The sequence below is a fragment of the Buteo buteo genome, chromosome 5 (assembly GCF_964188355.1).
Source record: "Buteo buteo chromosome 5, bButBut1.hap1.1, whole genome shotgun sequence".
Lineage (NCBI taxonomy): Eukaryota > Metazoa > Chordata > Aves > Accipitriformes > Accipitridae > Buteo > Buteo buteo.
Genome location: NC_134175.1, coordinates 29,761,750 through 29,775,640, shown reverse-complemented (window position 1 = coordinate 29,775,640; position 13,891 = coordinate 29,761,750). Strand labels below are relative to the sequence as shown.

Here is a 13,891-nt window from a genome sequence, read left to right as displayed (position 1 = left end):
ATGACATTAAATTTTTGCTAGACATACATTTTTAACAGCTATTCACTGCCTCCATAATCTTTAATAATTTTGCTTTCCTTTATCCTTGTTGAAGACTTGCTTTCCCTCATGCTCTATGCAAGTTCCTTGACTGCTACCAACTCATACTTCTTGCCAGTGCGCCTCATTTCTTCTGTAGAAGCCCGATGAAGAAGTTTTTCTCAGTTTAATCCCTTCTTTCCTATGTTTTTGGCTGTGGCCAATTGCCTCTTGGTAAGATGTTGCCAGTGCGGCAGCTCCCGTGTCTCTGCCCAGCCCCACGTTGTGCTGTAGACAGGTACCCTGCGGCACTGGAGACAGTAAGGTCAAGGCCCGAACTAGACGTAACACGCATTCATCATGGAAATCAATTTGTTTAGAGTACAAATCAACTTAGTGATAACCTTTACTTCCTATAGACCAAGGTTATTTATTGTATTGCCATTTAACTAACACAAATACTAAAAATACTAGTTTTCTGCGCTTAATTAAGAATTTGAATAAATTAAACTTAAATCACATAATTGCTTATGTGCCCATGCAAAGTATCTTCCTGGTTAGCAAAAAGAAGTATGAAATTCACTGCAAAGACATTTATGTCTGCACTACCTGCTTTAATGGTTATCACTCAGGGAAGATGAGAGTTTCATTAGGATAGTAACAACAATGAGATTAAAAATGGAGGCTTTGCCTACACACTAAATGAAAAATCACAATTAAATTAAAGAGATTAAAAAAAAAAAGTCACTGGATACAGATTCCAGGGATTCAGAGTCAAGCAAGTACTTCACTGACCATTGGGGTCCTCCATCCCACGTTCCTGTCCCTAATGCAACACACAACCTACATATTTGAACCTGAGAGACACGTGCTCGGGGGAAGCGGTTTTGTCCCACGTAGGCTGAGCAACATGGTTAGCAGACACCGTCAGCCTTAATTATTTGAATATTGAGATTATTTGGTGTTAAACATATTCTGATGCTTTATCATCTCTTGGTATGCTGTTTCCTTCATATTTCATCAGAATGTGAGATTCAGGGAAAATAAAGTGTGCTTATTACGGCAGGGACTCAGCTGCCTGACCTCTAAGCTCCTGTGCCTACTAGCTGCCCTAACTACTCACTAGGGAGCTTTTAGGGGAGGGGGTGTACAGGCATTAAGGAAAGTTATGTTTCTTAAACTGGGGTTTTGGGGGGGTTGGGGATTTTTCTTGTTGGTTTTTTGTTTGCTTGTTTGTGGGTTGTTTGGTTGTTTTTTTAAGTTGGTCAGCAAACTGACTGCTCTTCTCCCAGCGGTGGGTTTCCGTCTAGGTTTTCTCCTTTCCTGTCCCATGATTATAATCACCTGTTAAATTCTGCTGGAAAAAAGGCATTTCGAGCTGGAGACTGGCACTTGGTAGTAGCTAACAAACCTTGTTTGCCCTGCATGGATTGGAGAGATTGACTATACCCAGAGCAAATCTAGGCTTGCTGGTTTGGGTGCTTTTGCTCTGACTCTGATCCAGCTTTGCACCTCTCAGTGGCCATTGCTACTTCTAAATGCAGTTGAAAGCATCTGTAAAGCCAGGGGAGCAGACGTTAGTGTCAGCAGCACCCATCTGCTGCTGCAGCAAGACGGAGGAGCTGGGTATTTCACACAAGAAGAAAATGAAATTATCCTAATTACTCCTATTTACTACATGCTTCCTGCTATATGCTTTAGAAGTGGGACTTCAACTACCTAACTCAGGTTTGCTCGCGCAGCAACGGGGAACAGCAGACACCTTTTGCTCAGGTAAGCGGAGGGCTCCTCAGGCTCACCGGGGCTGCCAAAGGACACAGGGTGCCACCACCACAGCCAGAGCTGCTGAGGCAGAGCCATGCCCTTCTCTGGCCGTGCCCTCTATCAGCTGCTGCTGGGCGCTTTGAGAAAAGGATGCTTTTGCCACGGCTGGCTGTGGTGGCATCAGGTGTTAGGGACAAGCACGTAACAAGTAATGCAAACACTGCAGTGCGACAAGCGGGTCAAACGTGCATGCAAAACCTTGCCAGCATTATTGAGAAAAAAATCCTATCTCCTGACCCCAGACCTGGTGACAAGGAGCTGAGCGCTGATGGCAGCAACAGGACATTGCAAAAGCCCAGCCACAGCCACTGCAAGGTACCCTGGAAGGGAAGGGAGGAGCGGTGGACGGTCTGAGGACTGGGATACGCGGGGCCATTAGGCAACACAGGAATAAGAAAGTGCATCGCATGCTGTCAAGGCAGTGGGGGGAAACGCAGTACGTATAGGAGTTGGCTTGGAACAAGGTAGCAGTGAACATATGTGGCTGCTGGAGAGTGCAAGGCAGATGTGACTGGGAAGCATATGAGCCATTGCTCTGGGGCTGGGGGGGGGCTTGGCTGTGGTCAGAGACATACAGTTTTCCAGCTGTGTCACTTCATTGGGATAAATAAAGTGATAATGTGCACTAATTAATACAGGAGTTATAGCAGCAAGTCACTTTTAGTACTACAGAATACTTAAAAAAAACCAAACAAAAAAACAAACCCCAACCAAACCAAAAACCTTTTGATTCTCTCAAAACCTCCCCCCACTCCGCCTCTCCAGCAGCCCCCCAGCCCAGAGCAGCGCTCCCCATGTGCTTACCAGCGTGCATCCCCAGCTTCACCTTTTCCTTCCTGGGATCCTTCATTCCCCACTTCCAGGGGAGCTGTAGGAGAGCTCCCTTCTCCCCTCTCCTCTCCTGGCCAGGCATGTAAGGGAAGGGGTGGGATACAGGGAGGCACCTTATTGCTGACAGGAAGGGAGCACAGCTGGTTGCAACTGCTAGGGCATTATTCCTCCTCCTCCGGATGGTGTTTGCAGGGCAGGCTGAAGTGCTTGCACCACAGCTGAACACTTTAAGCACAAAGCAAGTGTTCTGGGACATATCTGCATTTGAAATTCAGTGGTGTATCCATCTACTCTGGGCAGCAACAACCGTGTAATGGTAAACTGCAATTCCAGTTCATATACAGGTTAATTACAACTATAGAGATATAAAATACGTAGTAGTAGATGGCTTGACAATACTTTTTTGGTTTGTTTAAGAGTTCTGAAGCATTCTTGAGAGGCACCTCGGACAATGAAGAAAGAAATTCTCAAACTAAAAAGGAATTTGCGGGAGCCTTAGTTCAGGCTGTGTCAGGCTCCAAAGTATTTAGATCAGAATGGTCTTGTCAAAACCAGTAAAACTCTAACTCACTTCTTTTAAGTCAGAGGTTGTTCAAGGTTAAAGTGCCAATGTAAAAAATGAAACGAACAGTATTTTTGAAACATGTTCATTAAGTAAAAATAAATAGCTTAGTGTTAAGAGTTCTAAAAGCAAAATTTAATAAATTAATATATGCATGCCAGATAAAAATACAAAATTACAATTGAAATAGCAATAATAATAAAGGAACACTGCTCAGCATTGCAGATTTCACTGCAACCACCATAAACATCATGGAGAATTACTTAAAGTAACATTTAAAATACACATTTTGTTTCTGTTAAAAACAAATTACTATATGATGAAAAAACTGAAAGAAACCCAAGAAGAAATCAGCCCCCCAAGTGGCAGAGAATGATATGAAATGTCAATAAACTGCCAGAGGCTCCATTTCACATAAGTTGGCCTTCTTTTTAGTATCAGAAACCAATTACATAGAACATAAAAGCAAATTCACAACAGGTTTACACGGAGAAACATGCTGAATTACAATCACAAACTATCCAGAACAAAGATGCTGCACCAGTTCAGTTGTTTTCTTCATGGAATGAGTCTCACCAGAACAGGGAGAACAGGGAGCAAATCATGCAATAACTTTAGGCTTTTTGTTTTTTATTTTAACATGATAAACACCCAGGATTACTAGTACTGGAAAGTATGTGTTAACCTTTTTTCAACATCAGCTGAATGGCACTACAGAAACGACAAAGAGTTCCTTCATTTTTATCCTGAATACATCGAAAGCTCTAGCAAATATGGAATTCAGCGACAAGAGCCATTAAATTACTTCAAAATATTCCTTCATCCATAGAACACTGTTGCTTCCTTTTTTATTACAAACCCCCCAAAATATTCAAAATAAAATGTCTTCATTTTTTATAAGCATCTCCACCACAAGTCTCTGATAACGGATGTCATTCAATGCAGCCATCGCATCCAGTTCTGGCGCTCTCATAAGAGTTGGTCCAAAAACTATGCCCAGATTCTCTGCACTCATCAGATTTTCCTTTTCATGGAGTGTCACTCTGCAAAAAAAGGACAGTGTTTTTCACATTCCTTCCATGCCAAACTATGCCTGCATATGCTTGAAGACCAGGGAAACTGGACAGAAAAGTTTGCCTTTCCCCAAAGCCGTTTCCAGCAGGATACATATGGAAGTTAGTGAGTGCAAACACTGCTCGGGTTTACCGCGAGTCAGAGGTCTCTGTCCTCGGACCGTGTTTACTTGTAGGAGGAGTCGGGGCTCCGCTGTCAGGAAGGGAGGGGGCCGAGGGGTGAATTCAGACAAATCAGAACAATTTTGCTTTCGCTCTTTACAGCGGCACCATTTGGAGGCCGCTCCTATGGGGAACAGACTGTGTTTGTCACTATGCTAGCAGTTTGATGGTCACTAGAGAGGTGCTATTGTGCCCACCAGGGTGGGACTCTGCCCAGGTTCCCCTGGTGACATGGCTGCCCGTGGTCACACCGCTCCTCTGTCACGCACACGACGGCAGCGGGGGTGAGGCAGATCACATGTGAATTCCCTGCCTTTGGGCACGACAGGCTAACTGTGCTAAGCTGGACGCCTGGTTCCTCTTCAAGGCAAATTACGTCCCGTGGCGCGTACTGGAAAAAAGTGAATCGCCCCTTTGGGGCGGCTTTGAAACCGCCAGGGCCTCCCTCCCTGTAACCTCATTTTCAGGGCAGTCTGAGCAGGTCCTTAGACCCGTGCTCTGACAGGCCCGCTTCCACCCTTCCCTCTCCTGGGGTCCTCGGCAGCTGCCACACAGCCGAGCCCCCAGCTGAGGGAAGCCTCCCGCCGCCTGGTTCCCATCCGCGGGAGAGGAGGAGGCGGGGAGGCCGCGTTGCCGCCCCACAGGAACCCAACCGCTTCAAAGCCGTGGGCGCAGGCCCTGCCGCCGCGCAGGGTTGCAGGCCACCTCCAGAAACGTAATTTGCCCAAGAATTACACCCACAGGAGAGGCATCCTCTGCTGGGGCTACTGCAGAGACACGTCTGCTCAGCAAAGGCCAGAAGGGTCACTGCTGCCCAAACGTGATGGTCTCCGGCGTCGTGGGATGGTATTTCTTCATGTGGGCTCAGAGGTGGCTTGTGTTCTCCTGCGCCGCTCTGCCTCAGCACGGAGAACGCAGGGTGCCCCACGGCGGGGGGGAGGAGGACAGCCTGCCTGGGGTACCCTGACACCGAGCGCGCCCATCGCTGCTGCCCGCTGCAACAGACGCAGCAGACACAAACGTGCCTTGAAGCCGAAGCTTCTGCCTTGGTTTATCCTGGGGAATTGCCTCACTCAAGGGAACAAACTTAGGTTATGCAAATGTTTTAATACACACTATGGTTTAAAGAATCCATAAGGATTCTCAGGAACAACTAAGAAGCCAGGGACACCAACTGAAGGAGTCTGGCTAAATTATTTCTCTTTTCTCCACTCTGGCATCTTGCGTTGCATGAACAAATCCTTTGGTATACAAAAAAAAAAAAAAAAAAAAAAAAAAAAAAAAGGCAAGAATTTTCTTTCTTTTTTCCCCTTCTGCCTTAGTTTTATTTTAAAAGAAGTCAGATCGATATTTCCAAGCTGCTGTATCTTCAGTCTGTAATTATGACCTGTGTCTGATTACCTGAATTCAGCAGCAAGACAACAGCCTGTTGAGCGCCACAGGTCTTTTTAGCAAATGTATTAAAAGGAAGTTTAAAAAAGAGTGAATTTTGTCACCTTTCTACCTTATCATTCACCTATACCAGAAATATGAAGTGCAAAAGCAACTTGCTAACTAGAGCAGCAACAGCTACTCTCGAACAGGGTAAGGAAAAATTAACTTCACACTTCACAAGCAGTTAGGTGGGTTCTTTTTGTTCCTGCATCTCTCATCCCTGTGTCTGTTCTAAAACATCCATTAGAAATGTCATGGAAATAAATGGACAAATCAGGCAGAAACCCTGTAGCTGAATTTTGCCTGAGGCACACAGCAGAGTCAATGTATTCCTACTTGTAGAAGAACTACAAAAGGAAAAAAGCAGAACGGAGCTTAAAATAAAGTATTTTTCTAAGGAAAGGGAATGATTCTTATATATTGACAATAAATTCATGTTACTTGAGAAACTAAAATGGATACCCTAACATGCCACATTGATTTTTCCCCTGCTTTCCTGAAAGAAATAGAACCTGTGCTGTTGTACTGGATATTCATCTGTCAGTCTCTCCCTAACAATTTTTCAGCCTACTGACCAACTTCAATCATGTCTCAGGGAGCAGGAGAAACCTCAGACAGAATTTATGCTCCTACAGTTTTGAGGAGGCAGCAGGTAGAACAAGGGGCTCCACGCTGGTGAGGAATAGCTGGCAGACCTCACCAGACGTGTGGCTGGTGGGCCAATTAACACTGTGCCTAATCGGCGTCAGCTCCAGCCTAGTGTGTGTGGTCTTTCTTAGGGTGTCAGTAGATGAGACTTAGCAGAAAAAGACATCAGTCTATAGTCATTAAGCTGTATTAGTTCCCTGCCCAGGGAGTGACGACTTACTCCCAGAGGTACAAATGGCATTTTTACCATAAATATTTACTGTAACCTTAAATATAGAGCAAATTTGCTAGGCAGATGACTTTTGTGCTTCAAAACTGTGGGTTTTTTTACTTATTTCCTTTAAGTGCTTTGCAAGTGCTTTAAGTAGAATAAACTCCAATACCCTTTTTTGGATATTTGCTGTTATGCAGACTATCGTCCCCTGCCACAGTCTGTCTCCAGGATTTGGTGGGCCTTGCCCAGACTTTTCTGGAGGTCCTAACATGGACTTTGCTAAAAATGAGTTTGGCTTAGAGTTCTTTCCAGCTAGTCCACCCACCTCTTCAGATGTGCCATGAGATACCGTAACGTTTCACAGTGTGCAGGCGGCAGCAGTTTCAGTGCCTCATGGAGAATTTCCAGCTGTTCATCCGGATCGGTGGTTTCTGAAACACAGATGTTCAGCTGTCACCACACGCACAGCCAGAATTCACACACAGAAAGACAACACCGGTGGCCTGCAGAGAAGATAGGGTCTCACAGCTCTGCTGGATTACCGATTTCCAGAACCTATCCAAACCTCACAGTGGCGGCTTTGCCGGTCCAAAGAGGAGCTCAGAGCACCATCAGGATGCGCCTGGCTTTGGACAAAGAAAACTCCCCAAAGCAAACTGCACTCCACTGAAAGACTCCCTGCAGCCTACTCAAAAAAATTCCCCTGGCAATCCTTGCTGACTGGACTAGTTTTGCACAAATTATCTACAGGTGCAACCCTGGAACAGCAGAAGGTACTGGGAACTTTGCCATCAGCATCTTTGGCTGTGTCCACACTGCTTGGAAAGAGCCTTCTCCAGAGGAGCAGTAAGGCCAGCATCCAGCCCTTGTTTTCTACCCATGGCTACCTCACACCTTTCCAGGTGTGGCTGATGTGACTGCTACATTGCAGAGATGCCTCAGGCAGCCAGGGTGCTTGGGAGAGATGTTCCAGCTGGGCTTACTGCCCTGCTTGCAGACTCACTGTCTGCAAGGCCAGCCTTAAAGGTGGGTGCTTATCAGCTTATGAAAACACTCAAAACGGACACCTCTAGAACAAGTGACTTCTTATTTCTAAACATTTTCATAGATCACCTTTCTGGCAACAGAAAACCAACAGATTTTAAATGTCACTGTCAAGTATGAGGGATTCATGCAAGACATACAAAGTGATGTAATCCATAATGCGTGATGAAAAGGAAGCATTCCTGGTGACAAAGGCAAAGAAAAATGTAACCATGATCACATACACTATGGCCTCGTGGTGCTACATTCACTCCTGCAATCCTTACTAAATAGGGCACGCAGGGTAAGAGCTGATGGGCCAGCTATTAAATGAATAGGCAAGTACTGCACAAAAAGGAGAAGAAAAGGTTGCGAATAAAAACCAGGAAGAAAATGTGTTACACTCACTTGCAGACTCTATAAACTTTGGGTAGGCATCATACGTGATGAGTGGAATTGGCAAATCCCTGAAGTACAGTTTAAGTGCACCAGTGATAATATTGATATCTTCATACATATTCACAGAAATATCAGCTTTTTCCCCATCTGTGTGGAGAAGACACTGACATTAAAGCCTTGGAAATGTAAACAGATGTAAAACAGCATTCGAAAGAAAAATAACAACTTGCTTAAGCAAACATTATTAAAAAGGACACAGCTACAGATTTTGGCTTTTATAAGCAAAACAGAGTTACTGGACTGTGAAGTTCATTGTTTCAGGGTGGAAACCTCAAGCATTTTATAAAGAAACCTATCCTTTCTTCATTTCAAATGATTACAAAAAATGCAGGGTTTTTTTCTGGGAAAAAAACCCGCCTGCCTAATCTAGCAGTATCTATCTTGTATTAACGTGTGGAAGTTTAGCTATTTCTGAACACATTGCGTTGCCAAACAACACATTTGCGAGCACTGAATGAGAAATCAGGGGAGTCTGGGAAAAAAAGTAAAAGAAAGAAAACCAACTTAGTCCACAGCCTTCCTGAACAGAGGAAAAACATGTGTTCACCATTTAGCTACAGCATACTACCTACTCCTGACTGCAGTAGACACAGATCCAGAACTTGGCTTCTCCAGTGCATCTCCGCCCTGCTAATGCTGCAGAGGAGGCAGATGTTGTCTGAATAGGTCCAGTCCTCCGGAGAAACAGGAGAGAGAGTTTCCAGCATGGATTTTGGCCTTGATTTCTACTGGGATAGGGGGACGGCAGCTGGAAAGCCTTTAATTTTCCCACTGCCTTTTCTCAGAGAGAAGAGTTTGTTCTCACTGACCTTCTTTTGGACTGTAACAATTCAAACTTTGTTTGCACTATTGTATTCATCTTATTATTTTGGAGCTTTCATCCAGAAAGATGGATTTAAGTTGCACAGCCCTCTAAAGGCACTTGACCACTTGCCCTCTATCTCTCCCCCACCCCCTGAGTGTAGTTCTACTTGCAAACTAGGGCAGTAGTTCAGAAAGCTTTGTCCTTTCCTATGCGCATCATTCCTGAAGCCCAGATACTGATGGAAGGAGAAAAGTAGACTTTGGTAATGAAGGCCAAAGTGAAGCTGATACGCTTTTCTGATGGGGAGACTCCCCTTCTGGTAGCACAGCCGCTGGACTCCTTCAGACCACTGATGCAGTGGAGCATGAGACAGACAGAGTCTGTGCAGAAAAACTGTTTATATTTAATACATCAGCACAAAATGCCAGCATGCAGGAAAGACTGTACCTCTGTCAAATGCCATTTTGACATCTTCGATAAGATCACTAAATCCTGAGACTCTGTATAGTCCTTCGGAATTAAGACCTGCAATGAGTATTTTAACAAGATTAAAATTAGCCTTAATTTTACAGTTTCCTTCCATCCAGTTCTTCCTTTGCCAGGTTCTTCATTTAAGGCAGAAAAAGCAGACACGTTTTAAAAGCCTTATCAGGCTTTTCTTTCAGAACAAAATCCTATACTGGCCTTTTAACCCTGACCCTTGCATTAGCTGCCTTGTTATACCAGCACTAAATTATGTTTACGCAAATTATGTCGGAGCTGAAGAAACATATTAAACCAATTACAACCGATTAAAAAATAACTGAGATTAGCATACTTGATGTTCAGTCATTATTTCAGAATGAAAACAAATACTCTGATTCTAGAAAAGGATACTCAGTGTGGGCTAGGGGAACTAGCAAGAGGGAACACATCAACAGTAACTGCCTTTGTTTTAGCACATTCACTTAATTTTTAAAATAAAAATATTACTGGAAAGATAGGTGCCAATATAGAACTATAAAGCAGTAATTGTCCATTAAGCAACTTCTAGCAGAATCTATAAAAATTATAAATGGGTATGAACCATGGAATAATGCAAAGTATAATATTAGCTGTGCAGGGTAATTGGCAGTCATAAAATGTCTTGTGCAAATCTGTTTTGAGCAATCATACATTCAGCAGAAACCCAGATGACCCAGATCAATCTAAACGGATTATCAGTAAAGCAACAAAAGTCCATTAACTATGCCTTACCCCTAGATTCAATTTCCCTAATGCACATATCTACTACCATTGGTCTCTTAGTGAAGTGTGCTTTTACTAGCGTTGTAAGGTCACAGCTGTACACTTTTTTGACATGCTTCAGGTCTGGCTTGCAGTCATTTGGGACCATCTTGGAACACTGCTTGTGCACATTTAAACCACAATCTGAGAGAAAAAGGAAAAATTGATTAGGCTGGTGTTCGGTGAAAATGCATCCCGAGGTCAGTACTGCGGAGTACGTACGGCTCCTGCAGGATCTGACCTGATCTCGCAACTACTACTTCTGTTGAGACCGCTTAACCATCAAATGTGAGGTAGGGACAAACCTGAAGACAGACAGATTTTCTACCCAAGACATTTCTTCTATCCCTAGAGGATCTAACACAAAAAGTGACAAACTTTCTATATGGTTTTTCAAATCAGGATCTAAGGGCCAATTACGTTCCCCACCATTATTACATACGTTGCTATCATGATCTAAACTTTCTTCCCAAGCTGCTGCGGATTTCCTAACACTTACAGCTTTAACATAGTCCTGGACTGTGGTACTTAAGACACCTCCTGGGGGAGACGAAGGCAGGGACTGGAAGGCTACAACCCCTCTGCAGCACACGTTGGCAAGGCAGGCCCGAGATCTGACCCACTTCAGGGACCCCCATGCTCTTGCCAGGTGCGGCAGCCCAGGCTTAGCATTGCTAGTAACAGGGCTCATTCCCCACCTTGGAGGGGAGCTGAAAAACAGGCACAGGGGTCACCAAGCTGGCTGGTGCTTTCTTGCTACCAAGCAGTTTACAAAGGACTTTGCTAAGTCACAGCGGCTGCAATTCTGATGCCGTTTCACAGTGTGTTTCTGAAACAAAGCGTTGGCAAGCACCAAAACAATGCTATTTACTTTGAAAATCACCTGGGAAAAATTTGGTTTTTTTTTTTTAAACATAAACAAACAACACCACAGCTTTATTGTAAACATACTGAGAAGGAGATAGATTTAGTTTAAGTGAAACTTAATTGAAATCAGGTTATAGAAAAATGTTTGTTCTGCCTCAAAATGACTCAAAACATAATGCTCGGGGTGTGGGGAGGAAAAATCATGGAAAACACCACCAACTATACAGTGAAGATGGGAAGAGCAATACAGTCCCCTTTAAGCTAAGCACACACTGCGATCAACACTATCAGGCAGCAGGCCCGTGTAAGGAGCAGCCTCCCGCACTGCTCCCAGTGACTCCATTTTCACCGCCCTTTCTGCCATGCAGACTCACAGGTGCTTGAGAGGAAACAGCAACCAGCAAGAAAGGCGGCACTTGGCAGTCAGGGCGTTTGCCATGCTCTGACATGCACTCGGTATACACACAGACTCCAGTTCTGCGAGCGTTTCTGTACCTCGCTGCATTGCCATTTGGAGTCCCCTGGATTTCTGCAGAATTAAGGGACGTAGGAGCTTGAAGGATCAATGCCTTGATGAAAATCTGTACTTACCCTTCCCACCGCTGTACTGAGTATCTGTCTATACAGATTCCCTTCGTATTTCCTTCCTGCTGTTTTTGCCAATGCTTGTATTTTCATTAATGCTCCACAGGTTATTTGACTTTGTTCTTTCCAAACCAGTAAAGCCTAGAATTCATTGCTAAGTTTTATTTCCACTAAGTCAGCTGCAGCCTGCCACTAAAAGCACTTTGTTTACTTAACAGGCCTGTAAAGCAACCAGCTTTGTCACTTAGGATCCTCTGTAAAACATTCAATCTCTGGTTGCAATTAAAGTTCAGCATGTCACCTTCTATCAGTCAAAACTCGCACAGATCCCGATCTGGGTGAAATGGCCAATTAAAATTCTCTTTAGCTATTTCTGTGCAGGAGCAACTCCCTTCCTTGAGAGGATCGGTTAACGCACAAGACAGGGAGCCGGGAATGTTGAATTTCCCACCTGGTTGTGATTTAGTGTTGCGAACCCCACCTTGGGCAAAGCCATGCAGGCCATTACCCTGCAAACAAGCAGCACGACCGGGGGTACCACGGGGGCCCACTCTGGTCAGCCTCGGCGGTGTGCTTTGACCCGCAGCCCTCTTCTGGGCTCGCCCCAGAAGCTGCACGTCACAGCTGGTTGTCCTGGAGCCCTGGGCGGTGGCAGGCTCAACCACTGTCCCTCCAGGCGTGGAGAAGTTCAGTCTGGTCACTTGGGTTCCTTCAGTGTTTGCTCAGTTGCCTCATTCGTGACAGAGAGGAAATAGGAACAGCCAAAGCACTCGCCTTCACCTGAGCACTTAATTAAATCCCACATTTAATCAAGTGGTCTAAGACCCCAGGTTGGAAGGTGCATGACCACACCGCCTCTTCATGCACAGCATCTACCCCGCCTGTGGTTCTGGGCTGTGGAAGGAAGAAACTCTGAGCATGCCAGCCAGCGCAGGCAAGGGGCGCTCCACCTACGCTTTAAATATCTATGCCCAGTGCTACATTTTGTCTGAAGTTTGAAAAACCAGGTCCCTCTGTGCTTTAAATAAGGAACCCAAATTCATTAGAAACATGTGACCTGAACCCTTTAGTGCCTCAGTGCTTCAACTCTAACATGGGAAGAAGCAGCTCTGGGTCTTGTAGAAACAAATTCATTACATGTTTGCAGAAATGCAGAGGAAAAATTACTCATCTTCGGTGTGAAGTCTGAATACTGTGCTGTTAGTAAGACCAGCACTTTTAATAACAAGAAGACAAAATATGGAATAGGTGCTACTAAGCAAGTACCATCCATTCTGCTTTCAGAATAAAGATGAAGTTGTGCAGTAAAAATAATAAGTAGTCAAATAATTAGAGGCAACATCTTAATGCACACACAGAAGGGAAGCAAACTAAGACCACATAGGAAATCTTAATTCTTGATTTCCTTTATTTTGAAACCTTAACATTGCAATAATAGTATTTACAAATGCAAATATAATTACTATACATAGAATTCCCAAAGTTGCTGCAAGAAGCACCTATTCCAACATGCAGGAAATGCCCTAGTATGTCTGTCAAAAATGATGTCTACAAGGCTGGAATGGCAGCATCGCACTCATGAAGACTCACAAGCAATTTTGTGAGTGCAAATTAGCTGCTTCACACAGACAGCAATATATCTCAGAGTTATGTTTCTGGGAATCCAAGGATAATTAAAATATATATAAAAAAAGGAAAAACATGCTTCCAAGTACCTTATACTGGACTTAAAACAATTATCGCATTCACTGAGATCATCCTAATTATATTTATATATAAGGAAGTTTCATTTCATTAAAATATCTAACTTACAGAGATGTTTTCAATGTGAAAACCTTGCTTCTGAAAATAATTGTGTTATTGCTAATCCCATAGATTCAAACAGGCTTTGGATCTGACCTCATTAATACCAGAATAATAATTACAAATGCAAAAGTTAACTTTTCTTCTCTCTTGTTTGTTCTTCCTTTGCATTTGATTAGATTTCATGTATCAGCCCCACTGCTTAAGGGCTTACAAACACTCCTGAGAAACATTTAAAACCTAGAAATATTTCAGATACTTAATGCTTAGAAAATACATGAGCACTACGTTCAATATTATTGGGCTGTCCAGTATCC

The 13,891-nt window shown here is 43.9% G+C and overlaps 1 protein-coding gene across 4 annotated transcripts in view; it reads right to left on the bottom strand.

The window, feature by feature from the left end:
* Positions 1-3,348: 3,348 nt before the first annotated feature.
* The window catches only part of CHN1 (chimerin 1), a 106,477-nt gene continuing 95,934 nt past the window's right edge, over positions 3,349-13,891 (bottom strand). For all 4 annotated transcript variants that reach the window (XM_075028410.1, XM_075028409.1, XM_075028412.1 and 1 more), the window contains 5 exons: positions 10,290-10,463; positions 9,501-9,578; positions 8,198-8,335; positions 7,092-7,197; positions 3,349-4,278 (listed from right to left, as the gene is read on the bottom strand). In XM_075028410.1, coding sequence (XP_074884511.1) covers positions 4,107-4,278; positions 7,092-7,197; positions 8,198-8,335; positions 9,501-9,578; positions 10,290-10,463 — 668 coding nt within the window. In that variant the 3' untranslated portion in view covers positions 3,349-4,106. The remainder of the gene's footprint in view (positions 4,279-7,091; positions 7,198-8,197; positions 8,336-9,500; positions 9,579-10,289; positions 10,464-13,891) is intronic.